Raw genomic sequence first — 23,875 nt, forward strand, 5'->3', positions numbered from 1 at the left:
CTAAGCAACCGCCATTTTGAAACGACACTAAAACCTCTTCTCCTGCTCTCGCTCGATATTTTAAGGTTGTACCAAACTCATTTTTGCTCTAATCTTTCTCTCTCCCGCCAGTTTTGTTGAGCCGGACATTTTTCAAACTGCTTTTCACCAATTATTGCGAACAGCGTACAAGGAATAAGGTTCAAAATATGCTTTCAGAGATATCGTTCCAGTATGAATTGTGAAACGTAAAATTTAGTGTGGTAAAAATGAATCGTTTGAGTTTTTTTTTATCTTTTCGTCCATTTTCCAACGGAAGTAGGAAAAATCGAACATGTAAATCTTCATAAGTGAAAACGTTTTTTAATACGAGAATAGACGAGACATTCCGTCAATGCTGATAAAATAATCGCGCCTGCGATTAATTTTCGTAATTATTTTTCTTTTTGCAACGATATAAAAACGAAAAGATGATCAAACTTATCTTAATAATTCCAAATATTTGCGAATTTATTAACGAATATTTGAAAACAGTTTGGCTATAGAGATTCTAAGGAAATAAGGACATCATATATAATTATCAACTTGGTTGTTCTTTTTAATTGAATCATTGATCCGCGGAAAGTTGAGATAACTTTTTTTTTTCGAAGATTGTTAATTTCTTGGAATTTTCCATACGACACGTTCACGACTAACGAAAAACGTCATTATCGCACACGGAAAAGGTTTAAACCTTCGGTGTAACGATAAAAGATTTCGGTCCGAGGAAAGAAGAAAGAGAGCCAGAAATTAAGTTGTACTACGAGAAATATTACAATTTTCTTTTTTTATTCTCTTTATTATTCACAAACTTAGGTCATATGTGTAAACATAAATGTCGTAAAAGTACCAACGACACACGGTGCTTTGAAGAACGAAGGTTTTGTTCATCTCAATATGAAGGTAATGGAATTACGAAGTGCACTAAATTCGAAATAGTGGGTCTTGAGTACCACGAGTTTTGAGTACTTACAAAAAACGTAAGTATTCTCAAAAAAAATGTAGCAAAATCAGGAATAGGTCACCGATTTTTAAAAACGTGGTACTTGAACAATTTTGACTCACTTCTCGTTGGCGAAATACGGGAAAATGAAAAGAGAGCTTTTTTGAGATTTTGTGACGTAGGAGCTAATCACTGCCATGACTTTTGTTTTCATTCTCATTTGAAATTCATTCGTGTCACCGTAAAGGCAAGCTCGGAGAAAAAAAATCACAGAATGTTACGTGAAAAATGTAACATGACAAAAATAAATACAAATAGAAAATATTAAGTAAAATAAATACTAAATACAAAAAATAAATAAAATAAATACAAAACTATATTAGCTTTATCTTGTTTTGGTTTTGTTTGTTTTTAATGAAATTGAAAATATTGATTCTTGAGAATGAAAAAACTACTTCATCGAAGCCAAAAAGATCAAATGTGTTTTGTTCTTTTTGAGCTCGTTGATATGTTGCCAATATGACAAGATTTACAAATTACGTATATTTTACATTCATAAGCGTTAAAAAAAGTACACGAATTCTCAGAAATTTCTTTCAAACGATATCGCACGAGAATAACAAAAAGTAACGAGACTCACGCTTACTCTGCATTTATATTAAAACTTTACTTGATGCGTTTTTGTAGGCAATGGTACAGTAACATAGTCATGTTATTTTACCGTTTAATCCTGTTTCCTGATGGAAAATTTACATCCAGACTGCTCTTTCACTTCTTTTGAAGCATTCCACTATGCGGGGATTCCATGAACTCGGAATCTGTACAAACACGTGTATTCCAGTTGACCGTGATTGCTGTCAATTCTTAACTCTATGAATTCATAGGGTTCGGTGATTTTGGTGTTCTAGAAAAAATTTGTTTTATATTAGCATTTCAACACATATTTGGATCAATTTTTTTTTACCCCAATTTGCCGTGTTTTAAAATACAATGATCGTTCAAGGAGAATCCCAAAATATCGAGAAAAACAAAGAAATAATGAAACAGAAACGATTTACCTGCACAGGAAAATATTGGAGACTTTCTTCCGATTCCTGAAATTCGTAATCACCGAACATGACCGGTTTCACGTCATTCTCATCCTTCAAACCCTGAAAAATGAGAAAATTTTTTTCTATACCTCTTGACAAAGTTTGACTCTGTTATCAATAAAATAGACTATTAACAACTCATAGTTTGAAATTATAATTGTATATTTTCCAACTTCATTTGTAGAAAGAATTATTTTATTGTCGCACCCAAACGTTGAACTTTCGGGGCGCGCTCCTCATTTCACTGTTTGGTAGAAGCGACCTCGGCACATGCTCCAAGGTGAATCCAGTTACTGTTATCAAACTTCTTAATTTAATGAGCAGGTATCCTGGAAAATCTTGGAAAGCCCAACACACTCCTGGTTGCAACGAATTTCCTTGAATCACTGTACGCGGATTGTTGCTCTCGTAGAACAACGTCACACCCAAAAGTTTGAAGGCTCGCGTGTTCACGTTGTAACGTTGCGTACAACGTGTGCTTATCACTTGACCACCTGCAGGATAAAATCGCATCCACGAATATAAATTTATGCGTTACCTCAATTCTGAGAGCTTGAGGTAGGAGCATTTGATTTCAGCTGTTTTTGTCAAGTTCCGATGAAAAAACTATGACAATTCGTACCTGCAGATTCAAGAGCGTAATCGACCTTCCCTGTTTTATCAGCATCATAAATTTTGATGACTGCGTTAACGATATTTCGCACATCGTCATCAGACATCGAGGAAGAACCTGAGCAAGTAACCCCACCGTTTTCGTCGAGAGCGGCTGCTTCATCTCCGGTTTTGACGGATTTTTTTTCAGAGCTGGCAGTAAGCAAACTTTCGATGATCCGATTCATTTCCTGTTTCGAAATTCCGTCGCCAAAATATCCAGCAACAGCTCGATCCACTTGTTCCTCCATTTGCTCGCTTCTCAAAGTCGATGCGCTTTGGTCGCAACAAGTTTTTAAGGTTCCGTACAATTCTCGAAGACTTTGCAGCTCCAATTTTATGGCTCGTATCTCGCTCGAACTTTCCTCGCTTTTTTTGTCCAGATTTTCTTCAATGCTGTGCAGTTTTTCACCGTAATGCTCCCATATCGTCGTGTTGTCTTTTCGTAACTGGTCCATCGATTGGTTTATGTATTCGATGTTTTGCTACAAATTATTGAAAGTCGATCACTCGTTGATGCTACTGATTACAAATTATTTTAATAATTGGTAAATTTGAAAAGCATCTTACCACTTTGCTCGTTTCTGCAGACTCCAACTTTTCGACTCTTCGAAGCAAAGATTCCATCAGAATTTTATGCTCCTCTCCATCGGATTGATCGTTTGCCACGGTCTTGGAAATTTTTGATTCCGGCGAGAAAAATCCTTGAGTCAGAAATCCCGTGATGGAGAAAGGTTTGATAGCGTTCAGTGTGCTCGAGAAAAGCCAAAATCCTGAAAAACGTTCGAGATGATCTTGAGTTCTCAAGCGAACGCGACACATCCGCGCACTCTACTACTTCAAAAAAATTTACGATCGTTTTATATCCTAATTATTCGTATAAAAGTTGTCTTTGCCAATACTATTAGAGTGGTAATGTTTGTATTCAGTTAATCTGTAACAGAGTTTGTGAGTTTTTCTTTTGTTTTATTGATAGCAACTACTTTTTGTATTTTTTTTTTATTATCTAATTCCAGAGTTCTGCCTTTTTTCTTTTCTTCTCAATACTCTAATTTCTGAGTAGGCTTTATTTTGATTGAGTTTTCACTGGGTTAAAAGCATTAAGAAATTAGAAAAACTGCCTCCCGATTATCGATCAGTTGGCGAACCAGTACATAGGTGAACGGTCGCCCATCAGATGCGTCCAGGCTCAGGCAACTCAAAAAACTACTAAAAGTATGCATCATCGCAAGCGATTCAATTGTGCTTTGAAGGAGGATTTTATCGAAGCGATTTCATGTTCATTCATTTTTAATTATAACTCGTTATTACTGTACTTTGAACGGATTTTTTTTCATATTGAATTTTGTTTTCATCACTCGTACTAAATGGAGTCACTTGTACAATGTTCAAAAAGAACCTTTACTGAATGATAGCGACAATTTGAAAATTGTCTCTGAAATCCTCGTTTCACTCATTCGCTTCTTCTTTCACGAACTTCGTCAATGAGCGTGCTTTAAAACAATAAAAGCGGCGTTTAAAATCGAGTAGCTTCGTGACTAAATGCAATCTTTTTAAAATACAATTCGCAGAAAAAAATTCTACGCCCTAATATTTCAATCATAGCAAAAAAAGATTTAAAAAAATAATTTCATTTTAATATCTTTTCTCGGTCCTTTGATTTTGGGTTTTTTTTTAACACTTCATTCACGCATATCCTACGATAAAAAATTATGATCAATGAGCAAAAATACAAATAGCATTCGAAGAAGGAATGAATTCTTTTCGTAATTGACGATTGGAAATATTTCCTTCGTGGGCTTGTTTTAGACTCACCAGCTAAAAGGAGAGGCGGCAAAAATATGAGCCACATCACTCCCGATCGTCTGTCTTTCGAACGCTGTCGAACACTTGCCGCTCGACTCAAAAGCCAAGTGTCTAAATACAGTATTCGAACCATTAAAAAATAGGGATACTGCATCAAACGGTCGATCAGATCCAAAGCTTTTTTCCATTTAGATTCTAGAAATGTCGAATTAGAATATTAGCAAATTGGATAGATTCTCTTTATTTTTAGTGTTTCTTTTTTCGAATCGTACCAACCTCGATAACGATAATATTCGTGACTAGTTGTAGCAGTTTTTCTTCGAAGTATTCTAACATTTACGAACTGCCAAAAACTGTAAATCCACGTGACAAGAGTACGCCAAATTATTTCCATCCGTTGTCGTATTCTCCATTTTTTCTCTCGGTTTGTTGTTCGCAATGTAATTGCTTCATCGAGCTCGGTGTCCGAATCAACTTGTGACGAAATACCGTAGCTGAAAATAGTCGACAATTATTATACACCGGAGATTCCATCGGGTGAAAAAAAAAACATTTAATTTTTTTTCAATATCGAAAGCTCACCGTTCTTCCCTCGCGAAAGCGCTTTGTTCACCGTAAATAACTTCGCGACGACTTTTGTACTGTGCGAGGAGAGTTTTTTTGTAAACTATCGAACCCTCCGATCTTTCTCCCATGGTAAGACCTGACCGCAATCGACAAGAATGCAAATCGTTCTGTGCACAAAGGAAACAAAGGCAATTAATTATTTTCTCACAAGGGAAAAGAACGATCGAAAAATCATAAAATAAAGAAACATAAATTATTTGATTGTTGAAATTGTTTTATTGTTAAGATTTCAATAAAATGGAAATGGTTTACCAAACGATTCTGTTCAATGGTTTCTCTAGCGTCTTCATCCAACGATTCGCCGTAGCTTTCTCTAGTGCCGCACGAGCGTTGACTTAAATTTTGTTGGCTCAAAGAATTGACACTGTCGCTCGTACTGTTTCCGTCCGAATGAATCGAGGGCCGAGACATATTCGGCATCGCTAATACACCCGGTGCGATCTCATATCGCGATTGTGAGTGTTGCGAATACGTGTAATCAGTTTTAGGAAACACGCTGTAAACATTAACGAATAATCCGGTTGAAGAGAAACAAAAACGAAAAAGAAACTGTTCACGACAACTTCGATGCCACGTTCTCTTGGAAATCTGTTTCGTAATGATTCGGATCTTTCAGTTTGAAGGTCAGCTAATACTTTTGTCCCAGCGTTCTTCCGATGTTTACGAACAAATGACTAGGTAATTATTCGAATGAACCGGGGATTGTGGTTTCTCTCGAAATCCACTCGTATACGCACTTTTCGTCTGATCATCGTGTTAGGATAAATCTTCAAAAATTCACACACTTTTGTCTTTAGTAAAAAGCTTCACTCACTCGGACTACTACTCTCGTCCGAACGCTCACCGTCGTAATCATTTTTTCGTTAATTTTGTAGCAATAGCCTAACCGATATGAACAAACTCGAAGGCGCCCATTTCGCTGCCTCGTCAGATGCAAGAACTTTTTTCTACGATACTTTAAAACTCAGTACGGAAAAGGATAAACAATAAAACGCCTAAATCTCGAAATCCTCGAATGTTCGCGCACTTATAAACGAACATTTGAAAACAGTTTAGCTATAGAGATTCTCAGGAAATAAAATGGACATTATATATAATTATCTTGGAATTTTCCATACCATACGTTCATGACTAACGGTTCGATTATAATCCGTTTTCTTTATGTTCGAAACATGAAAAAAATGGTGCACAATGAATCTGATTATCGCACGCGAAAAAGTTTGATGCAACGAGAATTGTGGCCGTAATTAAACCTCGTTGTAACGATAAAAGGTTTCGATCCGAGAAAAGAAGAAAGAGAGCCAGAAATGAATCGTACTACGAGAAATACAATTACAATTTTCCTTTTTTATTCTCTTTATTATTCACAAACTTAGGTCATAAGTGTAAACATAAATGTCGTAAAAGTACCAACGACACACGGTGCTTTGAAGAACGAAGGCTTCGTTCATCTCAATATGAAGGTAATGAAATTACGAAGTGCATTAAATTCAAAATAGTGGGTCTTAAGTACCACAAGTTTTTAGTACTTACAAAAAAACGTAAGTATTCTCAAAAAAATGTAGCAAAATCAGGAATAGGTCACCGATTTTTAAAAACGTGGTACTTGAACAATTTTGACTCACTTCTCATTGGCGAAATACGGGGTAATGAAGAGAGAGCTTTTTTGAGATTTTGTGACGTAGGAGCTAATCACTGCCATGACTTTTGTTTTCATTCTCATTTGAAATTCATTCGTGTCACCGTAAAGGCAAGCTCGGAGAAAAAAAATCACAGAATGTTACGCGAATAAAAATGTACCATGGCAAAAATAAATACAAAACTATATTAGTTTTATCTTGTTTTGTTTTTTTTTGTTTTCTATGAAATTGAAAATATTGATTCTTGAGAATGAAAAAACTACTTCATCGAATGCAAAAAGATCAAATGACGTATGAGTTTTGCTTTGTTCTTTTTGAGCTCGTTGATATGCTGCCAACATGACAAGAATTACAAATTACGTATATTTTACATTTATAAGCGTTAAAAACAGGAATTCTCAGCAATTTCTTCTGAACGATATCGCACGAGAATAACGAAAAGTAACGAGACTCACGCTTACTCTACATTTATATTAAAACATTGCTCGATACGTTTTTGTATGTGTGATTTTTTGCATGAATAATTTGTACTTTCTCGTCAGCATCCTTATGCATAATATTATTAAATTTTACTTCGCTTTGGGTAACTCGTGCTTATTTTTATACATGTTTGTTTCTTTTAATATTATTTTTTTTTTTTGGAATTCGTTTCTTAAGGCTACGAATTCGGAGCATTTAGTGAATCTCAATTTTTTGGGGAAAGATTGTTTTGCCGAGCCTCTTGGAAACTACTGTGTAAAAAACATTTTCGCTCCAAATCGCAACGTTTCGTTCTTTAGGATAAAAAAAATGGTACAAATTGTTGCGTTTTTTTCGAACGGCTGGATAAACTTTTTCTCTTGAATTTATCTATGCTGAATCTTGATCGACACAAATTCAGAGAGAAAAAGCGCTTTTGGCGACTTGACGAGTTTCTTTGACTGTTTGTGAAACTCCCGAGTCGTAATTTCTCTTTTGTTATGTATGGCGATAATTATTCACATTAAAAGTGATTTCAAGGCACATCTTTCGTCTTTGCTTTAAGAAATATTATTCACCGTTCTGACTATGTTATTTTACCGTTTAATCCTGTTTCCTGATGGAAAATTTACATCCAGGCTGCTCTTACACTTCTTTTGAAGCATTCCACTATGCGGGGATTCCATGAACTCGGAATCTGTACAAACACGTGTATTCCAGTTGACCGTGATTGCTGTCAATTCTTAACTCTATGAATTCATAGGGTTCGGTGATTTTGGTGTTCTAGAAAATATTTGTTTTATATTAGCATTTCAACACATAATTGGATCAATTTTTTTTTACCCCAATTTGCCGTGTTTTAAAATACAATGATTGTTCAAGGAGAATCTCAAAATATCGAGAAAAACAAAGAAATAATGAAACAGAAACGATTTACCTGCACAGGAAAATATTGGAGACTTTCTTCCGATTCCTGAAATTCGTAATCACCGAACATGACCGGTTTCACGTCATTCTCATCCTTCAAACCCTGAAAAATGAAAAGATTTTTTTTCTATACCTCTTGACAAAGTTTGACTCTGTTATCAACAAAATATACTATTAACAACTCATAGTTTGAAATTAGAATTTTGTATTTTCCAACTTCATTTGTAGAAAGAATGATTTTATTGTCGTACCCAAACGTTGAACTTTCGAGGCGCGCTCCTCATTTCACTGTTTGGTAGAAGCGACCTCGGCACATGCTCCAAGGTGAATCCAGTTACTGTTATCAAACTTCTTAATTTAATGAGCAGGTATCCTGGAAAATCTTGGAAAGCCCAACACACTCCTGGTTGCAACGAATTTCCTTGAATCACTGTACGCGGATTGTTGCTCTCGTAAAACAACGTTACACCCAGAAGTTTGAAGGCTCGCGTGTTCACATTGTAACGTTGCGTACAGCGTGTGCTTATCACTTGACCACCTGCAGGATAAAATAGCATCCACGAATATAAATTTATGCGTTACCTCAATTCTGAGAGCTTGAGGTAGGAGCATTTGATTTCAGCTGTTTTTGTCAAGTTCCGATGAAAAAACTATGACAATTCGTACCTGCAGATTCAAGAGCGTAATCGACCTTCCCGGTTTTATCAGCATCATAAATTTTGAGCACTGCGTTAACGATTTTTCGTACATCGTCATCAGACATCGAGGAAGAACCTGAGCAAGTAACCCCACCGTTTTCGTCGAGAACGGCTGCTTCATCTCCGGTTTTGACGGATTTTTTTTCAGAGCTGGCAATAAGCAAACTTTCGACGATCCGATTCATTTCCTGTTTCGAAATTCCGTCGCCAAAATATCCAGCAACAGCTCGATCCACTTGTTCCTCCATTTGCTCGCTTCTCAAAGTCGATGCGCTTTGGTCGCAACAAGTTTTTAAGGTTCCGTACAATTCTCGAAGACTTTGCAGCTCCAATTTTATGGCTCGTATCTCGCTCGAACTTTCCTCGCTTTTTTTGTCCAGATTTTCTTCAATGCTGTGCAGTTTTTCACCGTAATGCTCCCATATCGTCGTGTTGTCTTTTCGTAACTGGTCCATCGATTGGTTTATGTATTCGATGTTTTGCTACAAATTATTGAAAGTCGATCACTCGTTGATGCTACTGATTACAAATTATTTTAATAATTGGTAAATTTGAAAAGCATCTTACCACTTTGCTCGTTTCTGCAGACTCCAACTTTTCGACTCTTCGAAGCAAAGATTCCATCAGAATTTTATGCTCCTCTCCATCGGATTGATCGTTTGCCACGGTCTTGAGAATTTTTGATTCCGGCGAGAAAACTCCTTGAGTCAGAAATCCCGTGATGGAGAAAGGTTTGATAGAGTTCAGTGTGTTCGAGAAAAGCCAAAATCCTGAAAAAACGTTCCAGATGATCTTGAGTTCTCGAGAGAACACGACACATTCACGCACACATAGAGACACGCACGCACGTTTAACATTCACGTCCTTCTCCTGTTACCGTTAACTAAACGCTGATCTGACCTTTGTACGAACGACAGTAGTAAAAAAACAGAACAGTAGCATGTTTATTTATTTTTACTTGATTTTTCGGTTTATAAAACGATCACATCAGCGAGAACAGGTTTTTATTTGGACGGACCTATACGGTAACTGAGAGAAGGATAGACGAAGATGAACTCACCGTTAAGATGACTTCGCAATCATCGCACCTCAAAAGTCCAAGGAAGCCTCACGATTTATTTGCAATAAATATATGTATATATGAATACATATCATTAATTCTCATCTCCAGTCAAAAGTTTATCTCCCTCTATCCTTCTCCCATTAAATCGTTTTGCGTAACCAAGATTTCAGACTGTGCCTTGATTCGTTTATTTTTCATGACTCATCGGTTCATCGAATTCTTTATTATTTAGTATGAACGTGTTTGCACTTTTTGTTCTTTTATTTTAGATTTTAATTCGCGAAAGTGTCTAGATGCATTTTCATTTAAAAAAAAAAATTAAAAAAAAAAATCATCAGGTTTGTGGACGACGAGGAAGTGGATTTTGTTCGTGTGATGAATTCTTGTATTCCATCGAATGATTTCCATCGATCGAAAAATGTTTAATAAGCGATTTTCTTTGCATTATTTTCATTCTCATTCCTCAAATACCACCGTAATTGTATGTAATATTCCGGTAATCCTAAACTTAAGAGTTCTACAAAAAACCAAACAGAATTAAGGTTGCAAGTTATTTTATAGTCTTGCAAATTAGTGGGATTAGTTTAACGACAAAAAAAAATAATCGGCAAGCATTCGGCGAGTACAAAAGGGTAGCAATTTGAATAAAAAGTGAAAATTCTTGGTCGTATTTTAAAATTGAAAAAAGTGAAAATTGCGCTGCGTAAATATTTTTCCTGTAAGACAAAATGCATTTTTCGTTAATATTCGGTGGAACTGTTGGACATTTTTACGAAAATTAGAGGCTAAAAAACTGATCGCGTTTGCAGAGTAAAGAAAATGCCGAAAATAAAATGGTGGGCGAAAGGAAAAAGCACTGCATGTTCGTTAGTCACGCTTGAGGTTATTAAAATTGGCAAAAAAAATGAATCGTGCGAGCTTGGTAAGCGGGGCACGATATCGTTAGATTGTTCGAATCACCACCACGTCATATTCCACCCGATGTCTTTTAACGATGGAACAGACACGTTCATACTAGGCAACGAAGGTAACGTCAAGTTTTTCATATTCGTTATATATTTTGCAACGAGGCCGTAATCAAAGAACTTTAGACTCGTCAAATCGTTATAGATGCGATTGGTTGTCTCGGTTAAACCGTTCTGAACTTTCTGCGCATTTTCCACAGTGGTTAACGAATGCTTTTGAGCGACGTAAGCTCCTGAAACAAACAAACAAAATACGAAGGCCAGGCTAGGGTTTTTCTGGTCTGCGTTTCGTTTCTTTTCAATGATATCTCTCATTTCACATTCTCTCATACTATTCCTTTTCAAAAAAATTTACAGTCGTTTTCAATCCTATTAGTCGTATGAATGTTATCTTTGCTAATGCTATTATTCAATTAATAATAGTAGTAGCAAAGAAAATAATAGTAGTAGTAAGCTTGTGAGTTTTTCTTTCGTCTTATTGATAGTAACTACATTTTGTATTTTCTTATTATCTAATTTCAGAATTCTGCCTTTTTTTTTCGTCTCAATATCTTCTCAATACTCTAACTTCTGCGACCAAAAAATATGATTGAAAACCTTATCGATGGGGTAGGCTTCATTTTGATTGAGTTTTCACTGGGTTAAGAGCATCAAGAAGTCAGAAAGGCTGCCTCCCGATTATCGATCAGTTGGCGAACCAGTACATGGATGAGCGGTACTCATCAAGGTACTGGATGCGTCCAGGCTCACGCAACTCAAAAAATTACTAAAAGCGTGCATCATCGCAAGTGAATTTTGTTTTCTTCAATCGTACTAAATGGAGTCACTTGTACAATGTTCAAAAAGAACCTTTACTGAATAATAGCGACAATTTGAAAATTGTCTCTGAAATCCTCGTTTCACTCATTCGCTTCTTCTTTCACGAACTTCGTCAATGAGCGTGCTTTAAAACAATAAAAGCGGCGTTTAAAATCGAGTAGCTTCGTGACTAAATGCAATCTTTTCAAAATACAATTCGCAGAAAAAAATTCTACGCGCTAATATTTCAATCATAGCAAAAAAGGATTTAAAAAAATAATTTCATTTTAATATCTTTTCTCGGTCCCTTGATTTTGGGTTTTTTTAAACACTTCATTCACGAATATCCTACGATAAAAAATTATGATCAATTAGCAAAAATACAAATAGCATTCGAAGAAGGAATGAATTCTTTTCGTAATTGACGATTGGAAATATTTCCTTCGTGGGCTTGTTTTAGACTCACCAGCTAAAAGGAGAGGCGGCAAAAATATGAGCCATATCACTCCCGATCGTCTGCCTTTCGAACGCTGTCGAACACTTGTCGCTCGACTTAAAAGCCAAGTGTCTAAATACAGTATCCTCACCATTAAAAAATAGAAATACTGCATTAAACGGTCGATCAGATCCAAAGCTTTTTTCCATTTAGATTCTAGAAATGTCGAATTATAATATTAGCAAATTGGATAGATTCTCTTTATTTTTAGTGTTTCTTTTTTCGAATCGTACCAACCTCGATAACGATAATATTCGTGACTAGTTGTAGCAGTTTTTCTTCGAAGTATTCTAACATTTACGAACTGCCAAAAACTGTAAATCCACGTGACAAGAGTACGCCAAATTATTTCCATCCATTGCCGTATTCTCCATTTTTTCTCTCGGTTTGTTGTTCGCAATGTAATTGCTTCATCGAGCTCGGTGTCCGAATCAACTTGTGACGACATACCGTAGCTGAAAATAGTCGACAATTATTATACACCGGAGATTCGATCGGGTGAAAAAAAAAACATTTAATTTTTTTTCAATATCGAAAGCTCACCGTTCTTCCCTCGCGAAAGCGCTTTGTTCACCGTAAATAACTTCGCGACGACTTTTGTACTGTGCGAGGAGAGTTTTTTTGTAAACTATCGAACCCTCCGATCTTTCTCCCATGGTAAGACCTGACCGCAATCGACAAGAATGCAAATCGTTCTGTGCACAAAGGAAACAAAGGCAATTAATTATTTTCTCACAAGGGAAAAGAACGATCGAAAAATCATAAAATAAAGAAACATAAATTATTTGATTGTTGAAATTGTTTTATTGTTAAGATTTCAATAAAATGGAAATGGTTTACCAAACGATTCTGTTCAATGGTTTCTCTAGCGTCTTCATCCAACGATTCGCCGTAGCTTTCTCTAGTGCCGCACGAGCGTTGACTTAAATTTTGTTGGCTCAAAGAATTGACACTGTCGCTCGTACTGTTTCCGTCCGAATGAATCGAGGGCCGAGACATATTCGGCATCGCTAATACACCCGGTGCGATCTCATATCGCGATTGTGAGTGTTGCGAATACGTGTAATCAGTTTTAGGAAACACGCTGTAAACATTAACGAATAATCCGGTTGAAGAGAAACAAAAACGAAAAAGAAACTGTTCACGACAACTTCGATGCCACGTTCTCTTGGAAATCTGTTTCGTAATGATTCGGATCTTTCAGTTTGAAGGTCAGCTAATACTTTTGTCCCAGCGTTCTTCCGATGTTTACGAACAAATGACTAGGTAATTATTCGAATGAACCGGGGATTGTGGTTTCTCTCGAAATCCACTCGTATACGCACTTTTCGTCTGATCATCGTGTTAGGATAAATCTTCAAAAATTCACACACTTTTGTCTTTAGTAAAAAGCTTCACTCACTCGGACTACTACTCTCGTCCGAACGCTCACCGTCGTAATCATTTTTTCGTTAATTTTGTAGCAATAGCCTAACCGATATGAACAAACTCGAAGGCGCCCATTTCGCTGCCTCGTCAGATGCAAGAACTTTTTTCTACGATACTTTAAAACTCAGTACGGAAAAGGATAAACAATAAAACGCCTAAATCTCGAAATCCTCGAATGTTCGCGCACTTATAAACGAACATTTGAAAACAGTTTAGCTATAGAGATTCTCAGGAAATAAAATGGACATTATATATAATTATCTTGGAATTTTCCATACCATACGTTCATGACTAACGGTTCGATTATAATCCGTTTTCTTTATGTTCGAAACATGAAAAAAATGGTGCACAATGAATCTGATTATCGCACGCGAAAAAGTTTGATGCAACGAGAATTGTGGCCGTAATTAAACCTCGTTGTAACGATAAAAGGTTTCGATCCGAGAAAAGAAGAAAGAGAGCCAGAAATGAATCGTACTACGAGAAATACAATTACAATTTTCCTTTTTTATTCTCTTTATTATTCACAAACTTAGGTCATAAGTGTAAACATAAATGTCGTAAAAGTACCAACGACACACGGTGCTTTGAAGAACGAAGGCTTCGTTCATCTCAATATGAAGGTAATGAAATTACGAAGTGCATTAAATTCAAAATAGTGGGTCTTAAGTACCACAAGTTTTTAGTACTTACAAAAAAACGTAAGTATTCTCAAAAAAATGTAGCAAAATCAGGAATAGGTCACCGATTTTTAAAAACGTGGTACTTGAACAATTTTGACTCACTTCTCGTTGGCGAAATACGGGGTAATGAAGAGAGAGCTTTTTTGAGATTTTGTGACGTAGGAGCTAATCACTGCCATGACTTTTGTTTTCATTCTCATTTGAAATTCATTCGTGTCACCGTAAAGGCAAGCTCGGAGAAAAAAAATCACAGAATGTTACGCGAATAAAAATGTACCATGGCAAAAATAAATACAAAACTATATTAGTTTTATCTTGTTTTGTTTTTTCTTTGTTTTCTATGAAATTGAAAATATTGATTCTTGAGAATGAAAAAACTACTTCATCGAATGCAAAAAGATCAAATGACGTATGAGTTTTGCTTTGTTCTTTTTGAGCTCGTTGATATGCTGCCAACATGACAAGAATTACAAATTACGTATATTTTACATTTATAAGCGTTAAAAACAGGAATTCTCAGCAATTTCTTCTGAACGATATCGCACGAGAATAACGAAAAGTAACGAGACTCACGCTTACTCTACATTTATATTAAAACATTGCTCGATACGTTTTTGTATGTGTGATTTTTTGCATGAATAATTTGTACTTTCTCGTCAGCATCCTTATGCATAATATTATTAAATTTTACTTCGCTTTGGGTAACTCGTGCTTATTTTTATACATGTTTGTTTCTTTTAATATTAATTATTTTTTTTTTTTGGAATTCGTTTCTTAAGGCTACGAATTCGGAGCATTTAGTGAATCTCAATTTTTTTTGGAAAGATTGTTTTGCCGAGCCTCTTGGAAACTACTGTGTAAAAAACATTTTCGCTCCAAATCGCAACGTTTCGTTCTTTAGGATAAAAAAAATGGTACAAATTGTTGCGTTTTTTTCGAACGGCTGGATAAACTTTTTCTCTTGAATTTATCTATGCTGAATCTTGATCGACACAAATTCAGAGAGAAAAAGCGCTTTTGGCGACTTGACGAGTTTCTTTGACTGTTTGTGAAACTCCCGAGTCGTAATTTCTCTTTTGTTATGTATGGCGATAATTATTCACATTAAAAGTGATTTCAAGGCACATCTTTCGTCTTTGCTTTAAGAAATATTATTCACCGTTCTGACTATGTTATTTTACCGTTTAATCCTGTTTCCTGATGGAAAATTTACATCCAGGCTGCTCTTACACTTCTTTTGAAGCATTCCACTATGCGGGGATTCCATGAACTCGGAATCTGTACAAACACGTGTATTCCAGTTGACCGTGATTGCTGTCAATTCTTAACTCTATGAATTCATAGGGTTCGGTGATTTTGGTGTTCTAGAAAATATTTGTTTTATATTAGCATTTCAACACATAATTGGATCAATTTTTTTTACCCCAATTTGCCGTGTTAACATACAATGATTGTTCAAGGAGAATCTCAAAATATCGAGAAAAACAAAGAAATAATGAAACAGAAACGATTTACCTGCACAGGAAAATATTGGAGACTTTCTTCCGAATCCTGAAATTCGTAATCACCGAACATGACCGGTTTCACGTCATTCTCATCCTTCAAACCCTGAAAAATGAAAAAATTTTTTTCTATACCTCTTGACAAAGTTTGACTCTGTTATCAATAAAATATACTATTAACAACTCATAGTTTGAAATTAGAATTTTGTATTTTCCAACTTCATTTGTAGAAAGAATGATTTTATTGTCGTACCCAAACGTTGAACTTTCGAGGCGCGCTCCTCATTTCACTGTTTGGTAGAAGCGACCTCGGCACATGCTCCAAGGTGAATCCAGTTACTGTTATCAAACTTCTTAATTTAATGAGCAGGTATCCTGGAAAATCTTGGAAAGCCCAACACACTCCTGGTTGCAACGAATTTCCTTGAATCACTGTACGCGGATTGTTGCTCTCGTAGAACAACGTCACACCCAAAAGTTTGAAGGCTCGCGTGTTCACGTTGTAACGTTGCGTACAACGTGTGCTTATCACTTGACCACCTGCAGGATAAAATAGCATCCACGAATATAAATTTATGCGTTACTTCAATTCTGAGAGCTTGAGGTAGGAGCATTTGATTTCAGCTGTTTTTGTCAAGTTCCGATGAAAAAACTATGACAATTCGTACCTGCAGATTCAAGAGCGTAATCGACCTTCCCGGTTTTATCAGCATCATAAATTTTGAGGACTGCGTTAACGATTTTTCGCACATCGTCATCAGACATCGAGGAAGAACCTGAGCAAGTAACCCCACCGTTTTCGTCGAGAGCGGCTGCTTCATCTCCGGTTTTGACGGATTTTTTTTCAGAGCTGGCAATAAGCAAACTTTCGACGATCCGATTCATTTCCTGTTTCGAAATTCCGTCGCCAAAATATCCAGCAACAGCTCGATCCACTTGTTCCTCCATTTGCTCGCTTCTCAAAGTCGATGCGCTTTGGTCGCAACAAGCTTTTAATGTTCCGTACAATTCTCGAAGACTTTGCAGCTCCAATTTTATGGCTCGTATCTCGCTCGAACTTTCCTCGCTTTTTTTGTCCAGATTTTCTTCAATGCTGTGCAGTTTTTCACCGTAATGCTCCCATATCGTCGTGTTGTCTTTTCGTAACTGGTCCATCGATTGGTTTATGTATTCGATGTTTTGCTACAAATTATTGAAAGTCGATCACTCGTTGATGCTACTGATTACAAATTATTTTAATAATTGGTAAATTTGAAAAGCATCTTACCACTTTGCTCGTTTCTGCAGACTCCAACTTTTCGACTCTTCGAAGCAAAGATTCCATCAGAATTTTATGCTCCTCTCCATCGGATTGATCGTTTGCCACGGTCTTGAGAATTTTTGATTCCGGCGAGAAAACTCCTTGAGTCAGAAATCCCGTGATGGAGAAAGGTTTGATAGAGTTCAGTGTGTTCGAGAAAAGCCAAAATCCTGAAAAAACGTTCCAGATGATCTTGAGTTCTCGAGAGAACACGACACATCCACGCACACATAGAGACACGCACGCACGTTTAACATTCACGTCCTTCTCCTGTTACCGTTAACTAAACGCTGATCTGACCTTTGTACGAACGACAGTAGGAAAAAAACAGTACAGTAGCATGTTTATTTATTTTTACTTGATTTTTCGGTTTATAAAACGATCACATCAGCGAGAACAGGTTTTTATTTGGACGGACCTATACGGTAACTGAGAGAAGGATAGACGAAGATGAACTCACCGTTAAGATGACTTCGCAATCATCGCACCTCAAAAGTCCAAGGAAGCCCCACGATTTATTTGCAATAAATATATGTATATATGAATACATATCATTAATTCTCATCTCCAGTCAAAAGTTTATCTCCCTCTATCCTTCTCCCATTAAATCGTTTTGCGTAACCAAGATTTCAGACTGTGCCTTGATTCGTTTATTTTTCATGACTCATCGGTTCATCGAATTCTTTATTATTTAGTATGAACGTGTTTGCACTTTTTGTTCTTTTATTTTAGATTTAATTCGCGAAAGTGTATAGATGCATTTTCATTTAAAAAAAAAAAAAAAAAAAAAAAAAAAAATCATCAGGTTTGTGGACGACGAGGAAGTGGATTTTGTTCGTGTGATGAATTCTTGTATTCCATCGAATGATTTCCATCGATTGAAAAATGTTTAATAAGCGATTTTCTTTGCATTATTTTCATTCTCATTCCTCAAATACCACCGTAATTGTATGTAATATTCCGGTAATCCTAAACTTAAGAGTTCTACAAAAAACCAAACAGAATTAAGGTTGCAAGTTATTTTATAGTCTTGCAAATTAGTGGGATTAGTTTAACGACAAAAAAAAACAACAAAAACCAAAAAAAAAAATAATCGGCAAGCATTCGGCGAGTACAAAAGGGTAGCAATTTGAATAAAAAGTGAAAATTCTTCGTCGTATTTTAAAATTGAAAAAAGTGAAAATTGCGCTGCGTAAATATTTTTCCTGTAAGACAAAATGCATTTTTCGTTAATATTCGGTGGAACTGTTGGACATTTTTACGAAAATTAGAGGCTAAAAAACTGATCGCGTTTGCAGAGTAAAGAAAATGCCGAAAATAAAATGGTGGGTGAAAGGAAAAAGCACTGCATGTTCGTTAGTCACGCTTGAGGTTATTAAAATTGGCAAAAAAAATGAATCGTGCGAGCTTGGTAAGCGGGGCACGATATCGTTAGATTGTTCGAATCACCACCACGTCATATTCCACCCGATGTCTTTTAACGATGGAACAGACACGTTCATACTAGGCAACGAAGGTAACGTCAAGTTTTTCATATTCGTTATATATTTTGCAACGAGGCCGTAATCAAAGAACTTTAGACTCGTCAAATCGTTATAGATGCGATTGGTTGTCTCGGTTAAACCATTCTGAATTTTCTGCGCATTTTCCACAGTGGTTAACGAATGCTTTTGAGCGACGTAAGCTCCTGAAACAAACAAACAAAATACGAAGGCCAGGCTAGGGTTTTTCTGGTCTGCGTTTCGTTTCTTTTCAATGATATCTCTCATTTCACATTCTCTCATACTATTCCTTTTCAAAAAAATTTACAGTCGTTTTCAATCCTATTAGTCGTATGAATATTATCTTTGCTAATGCTATTATTCAATTAATAATAGTAGTAGCAAAGAAAATAATAGTAGTAGTAAGCTTGTGAGTTTTTCTTTCGTCTTATTGATAGTAACTACATTTTGTATTTTCTTATTATCTAATTTCAGAATTCTGCCTTTTTTTTTCGTCTCAATATCTTCTCAATACTCTAACTTCTGCGACCAAGAAATGTGATTGAAAACCTTATCGATGGGGTAGGCTTCATTTTGATTGAGTTTTCACTGGGTTAAGAGCATCAAGAAGTCAGAAAGGCTGCCTCCCGATTATCGATCAGTTGGCGAACCAGTACATGGATGAGCGGTACTCATCAAGGTACTGGATGCGTCCAGGCTCACGCAACTCAAAAAATTACTAAAAGCGTGCGTCATCGCAAGTGAATTTTGTTTTCTTCAATCGTACTAAATGGAGTCACTTGTACAATGTTCAAAAAGAACCTTTACTGAATGATAGCGACAATTTGAAAATTGTCTCTAAAATCCTCGATTCACTCATTCGCTTCATCTTTCACGAACTTCGTCAATGAGCGTGCTTTAAAACAATAAAAGCGGCGTTTAAAATCGAGTAGCTTCGTGACTAAATGCAATCTTTTTAAAATACAATTCGCAGAAAAAAATTCTACGCGCTAATATTTCAATCATAGCAAAAAAGGATTTAAAAAAATAATTTCATTTTAATATCTTTTCTCGGTCCCTTGATTTTGGGTTTTTTTAAACACTTCATTCACGAATATCCTACGATAAAAAATTATGATCAATGAGCAAAAATACAAATAGCATTCGAAGAAGGAATGAATTCTTTTCGTAATTGACGATTGGAAATATTTCCTTCGTGGGCTTGTTTTAGACTCACCAGCTAAAAGGAGAGGCGGCAAAAATATGAGCCATATCACTCCCGATCGTCTGCCTTTCGAACGCTGTCGAACACTTGTCGCTCGACTTAAAAGCCAAGTGTCTAAATACAGTATCCTCACCATTAAAAAATAGAAATACTGCATTAAACGGTCGATCAGATCCAAAGCTTTTTTCCATTTAGATTCTAGAAATGTCGAATTAGAATATTAGCAAATTGGATAGATTCTCTTTATTTTTAGTGTTTCTTTTTTCGAATCGTACCAACCTCGATAACGATAATATTCGTGACTAGTTGTAGCAGTTTTTCTTCGAAGTATTCTAACATTTACGAACTGCCAAAAACTGTAAATCCACGTGACAAGAGTACGCCAAATTATTTCCATCCATTGCCGTATTCTCCATTTTTTCTCTCGGTTTGTTGTTCGTAATGTAATTGCTTCATCGAGCTCGGTGTCCGAATCAACTTGTGACGACATACCGTAGCTGAAAATAGTCGACAATTATTATACACCGGAGATTCGATCGGGTGAAAGAAAACATTTAATTTTTTTTTCAATATCGAAAGCTCACCGCTCTTCCCTCGCGAAAGCGCTTTGTTCACCGTAAATAACTTCGCGACGACTTTTGTACTGTGCGAGGAGAGTTTTTTTGTAAACTATCGAATCCTCCGATCTTTCTCCCATGGTAAGACCTGACCGCAATCGACAAGAATGCAAATCGTTCTGTGCACAAAGGAAACAAAGGCAATTAATTATTTTCTCACAAGGGAAAAGAACGATCGAAAAATCATAAAATAAAAAAACATAAATTATTTGATTGTTGAAATTGCTTTATTGTTAAGATTTCAATAAAATGGAAATGGCTTACCAAACGATTCTGTTCAATGGTTTCTCTAGCGTCTTCATCCAACGATTCGCCGTAGCTTTCTCTAGTGCCACACGAGCGTTGACTTAAATTTTGTTGGCTCAAAGAATTGACACTGTCGCTCGTACTGTTTCCGTCCGAATGAATCGAGGGCCGAGACATATTCGGCATCGCTAATACACCCGGTGCGATCTCATATCGCGATTGTGAGTGTTGCGAATACGTGTAATCAGTTTTAGGAAACACGCTGTAAACATTAACGAATAATTTCGATAAATTCAAAAGACATTCAAATGCTCTGTGTCGATTGAAAAATGAAATAATCTGAAAAACGTCTTTGCATACCAAACTTCGAATTGCGTTTGAAAAAAATATTGGATACCAATTTCTTCGGATAAATTACGATTCCTGAACCACCAAATGTGTGGATCGAAAAAAGAAAAATACGTACTTCCACCATTCACCAGCTTGTTTATATATTTCATACGCAGAGCCCGGTCTACTTGGTGGATCTTCCTTTTCTCCTTCCTCCGACGAATAGTCACTTGTGATAGTTCTTCTGGGAGTAATGCTTTTGCGTTTTTCCGTTATTTTTGTTTCTGACGAATTTTCCTTCGTCTCTGTTAGTCCGTTTGAAAAAATCTGTCTCTTAACTCTCTGACGTTCAGAACGTCGCTCAATTTTTCGCGATACGTTTGACGATGTAGAACTCTCTGAACGACGACTTTGATCGCTCGTCATATTCTCCATTTTTGATTCTTCTTTCTTTTCCGCTATTATATCCATTACTTTGGACTCTTTCTCTCTCTGCTTTCCTGTGCTGCCTGGTCTGAAAATTCAAAAGTCATTGGTTGCATTATTTTTCAAAAAAATTGAAGAATTCAATAAAAACTGCTATTTCCCAATTCGAATTGCATTTTACTAAGATGGAAATGAACTTAGGTAGAGAGAAATATCATAATAAAGAATGAATTGGATCCCAATTACAATGATCTTGTTCCTGAACGTCTGCTGCTCGTTACTTCACCAGGCGTGTGAGATCTTTCTCGACTTTTACTCCTTAGATCGTAATGATGTTCCGGTGTGTCCGAGTCGTTCGAAGTTTGATTTAATATCATAGGAGTGTGTGATCTCGATCTACTCCTACTTCGCAGTTCATAATGGTGCTGCGCTTCTTCATCCATCTCTCTAAAAAATATTTTAACACAAAAACTTTACTTCAAATATAAAAATTTAATTTATTTTCATATCAACGGTGTTCCAAAACATTGCAGATATAGGAAAAACAATATTGAGAAAATGAACACGGTTTGAGTGATTTCTGACGTTCATTTGTCCACCTATGAAATTTATTTTACTTGGTATAATTCATTAGAGAAAAAAAGAAAACAGATTGACTCAACAAGAATTGACAACAAATTTCAAGAAATACAAAAAAATTTAATTAAACCAAATATCTGAATTCCCAACACCATAAGATAATTGTTTTTTAGCATGGTATCCATAAACTCTAGGATATTGAGATTGCTTATTTAATAAATATTTATAAAATTGAATATTAAAGAACCATAATGGTAGCTGTTGGTAAACTCTGCAATATCAATATAAAATGAGTGAATAAAAACTTGATCACCTAATGTAAATAATATGCAATGCTGAAGGACAACAAAACAAGATATCGAATCACTGAAAGACTGCTTAACTGTATAATAAAAATATAATTAATACGAAAGTCGACGAGTTTCGTTGCGTTGCAGCAGAAGGGATTGCAAGTAAAAAGCATGGTCACAAAAATACGTCCAACGATATTCAAGAACATCTAAAAATAGTTCAAGCCTCTCCCCAAACTGTGAATTCTTTCCATATAGACGTATTGCTTTGACTCCGAAGGGCTTTTTTCATCTTTTAGGCCTCTCCTTTTTTTTTATTCGTCGCGAAAAGGGATAGGAAGAAAGAACACAGAAGACCCATGCGGTGTGTTTCAGTGCATATAAAAAATGCACCGAAAATATTCGATAATCGTGGCCGCACGCGAAGAATTTGGGAAGGAAAAACGTAATTTATTCGTATATGCGCAACGGTTTTTTGACCGTGACTTCATCGCCTGGATTACCAAATTCCCTCTCTCCTACATTTCTCGCACCTTATGTACCTCACTCAGAAAAAATGTAGAACGCCTAATTTTTTGCCAACCATTTCTTGCATGTTTTTCAATCCATATGCGACGATTTTGCACGTATTCGCGGTATACCGGGTGGGACAATATAGTTGTATTGATCTTTTATTGTGTACCAGAAAAAAAGCCACGAGGACAAAAAACAACTAAAGAAACAGTCGAAGAGATAATATATAATTATCCCGGTGGCCGGTGCTAACTACCCGGAAATTGCAAATCTCAATTTTACCAGTATATTTATAAATAGAGACGTAAAACTTACCGGGAGAAGTTCGTTAGCTACGATTTTGCGAGAAAACGCGCTCTCTGTGCGACAAATTGCGAAACACTCGTATTTCGCACGGTGAAAAAATAATACAATTCACTTCCACATTTCTGATTAAGTAAACACGTAAAATAGTGCACTTGGCTGAGGATTTCTTTTTTTTACATCGATTCTCAATAACATGAAACCGCTTGAAAAGGAGACAATCACTAACGACACTTTTTCACGCTAACCCCCGTTTTTCAAACATAAAATTACGTTGTTTTCCTTCTCGATAAATACTATATAAAAATCACGCTGCGATGATTTCTTTTTTATTTTGTGCATCGATACAACGGTGACGCACACGCGTTTTACCGCACTAAACAGAGTAGGATCTCTGTTATACAAAAGTTACGCAGCTGACCTAACAGTTTTTCCCCTCTTTCGACTCCTTCTTCTCTCTTTTTCTACAATGTCCTTGTCTTGTCGTCTCGGATAAGACCACGTCGCTCTGCGCGTAAATATATATAAAATGAGACACCGTCTTCTGTTTTATCAATAAAGCACCTTCATAGTTTTCTATTTTACCAACTAAATGAGAATGAACATTTTTATAAAATTTAATATAATTTTATGCAATGATTTAGGTTATATCATCGAAAGATATAAGACTAAAAAATTTTTTTTATTCAACATAATTCAAGAAACGAATTCTTTTTAAAAAATACGAAAATTTCGTGAATCATTTGTCTGTATATTCCCCAAGTTTTTAC

The 23,875-nt window shown here is 36.0% G+C and overlaps 2 protein-coding genes across 5 annotated transcripts; both read right to left on the minus strand.

The window, feature by feature from the left end:
• Positions 1 to 1,360: 1,360 nt before the first annotated feature.
• LOC122416110 (SUN domain-containing protein 1-like) lies at positions 1,361 to 13,286 on the minus strand. Its single transcript, XM_043428809.1, has 9 exons — positions 13,023 to 13,286; positions 12,726 to 12,877; positions 12,420 to 12,637; positions 12,153 to 12,338; positions 9,428 to 9,630; positions 8,829 to 9,342; positions 2,260 to 2,546; positions 2,020 to 2,112; positions 1,361 to 1,865 (listed from the first exon to the last, which is right to left on the minus strand). Exons 1-9 carry the CDS (start codon positions 13,188 to 13,190, stop codon positions 1,752 to 1,754), a joined length of 1,935 nt encoding a protein of 644 aa, XP_043284744.1. The 5' UTR covers positions 13,191 to 13,286; the 3' UTR covers positions 1,361 to 1,751.
• An 811-nt stretch (positions 13,287 to 14,097) lies between these two features.
• LOC122416109 (uncharacterized) lies at positions 14,098 to 23,720 on the minus strand. 4 transcript variants are annotated; one of them, XM_043428805.1, is made up of 12 exons: positions 23,118 to 23,720; positions 21,667 to 21,867; positions 21,131 to 21,508; positions 20,683 to 20,926; positions 20,386 to 20,537; positions 20,081 to 20,298; positions 19,814 to 19,999; positions 17,063 to 17,265; positions 16,464 to 16,977; positions 16,049 to 16,335; positions 15,809 to 15,901; positions 14,098 to 15,657 (listed from the first exon to the last, which is right to left on the minus strand). In XM_043428805.1, exons 2-12 carry the CDS (start codon positions 21,861 to 21,863, stop codon positions 15,544 to 15,546), a joined length of 2,586 nt encoding a protein of 861 aa, XP_043284740.1. In that variant the 5' UTR covers positions 21,864 to 21,867; positions 23,118 to 23,720; the 3' UTR covers positions 14,098 to 15,543. The 4 variants fall into 4 exon arrangements, with proteins under 4 accessions (XP_043284740.1, XP_043284743.1, XP_043284741.1 ...); XM_043428808.1 differs by lacking the exon at positions 23,118 to 23,720 and adding an exon at positions 22,832 to 23,040; XM_043428806.1 differs by lacking the exon at positions 23,118 to 23,720 and adding an exon at positions 22,823 to 23,040.
• Between the last annotated feature and the right edge of the window lie 155 nt (positions 23,721 to 23,875).

The sequence above is a fragment of the Venturia canescens genome, chromosome 9 (genome assembly GCF_019457755.1).
Source record: "Venturia canescens isolate UGA chromosome 9, ASM1945775v1, whole genome shotgun sequence".
Lineage (NCBI taxonomy): Eukaryota > Metazoa > Arthropoda > Insecta > Hymenoptera > Ichneumonidae > Venturia > Venturia canescens.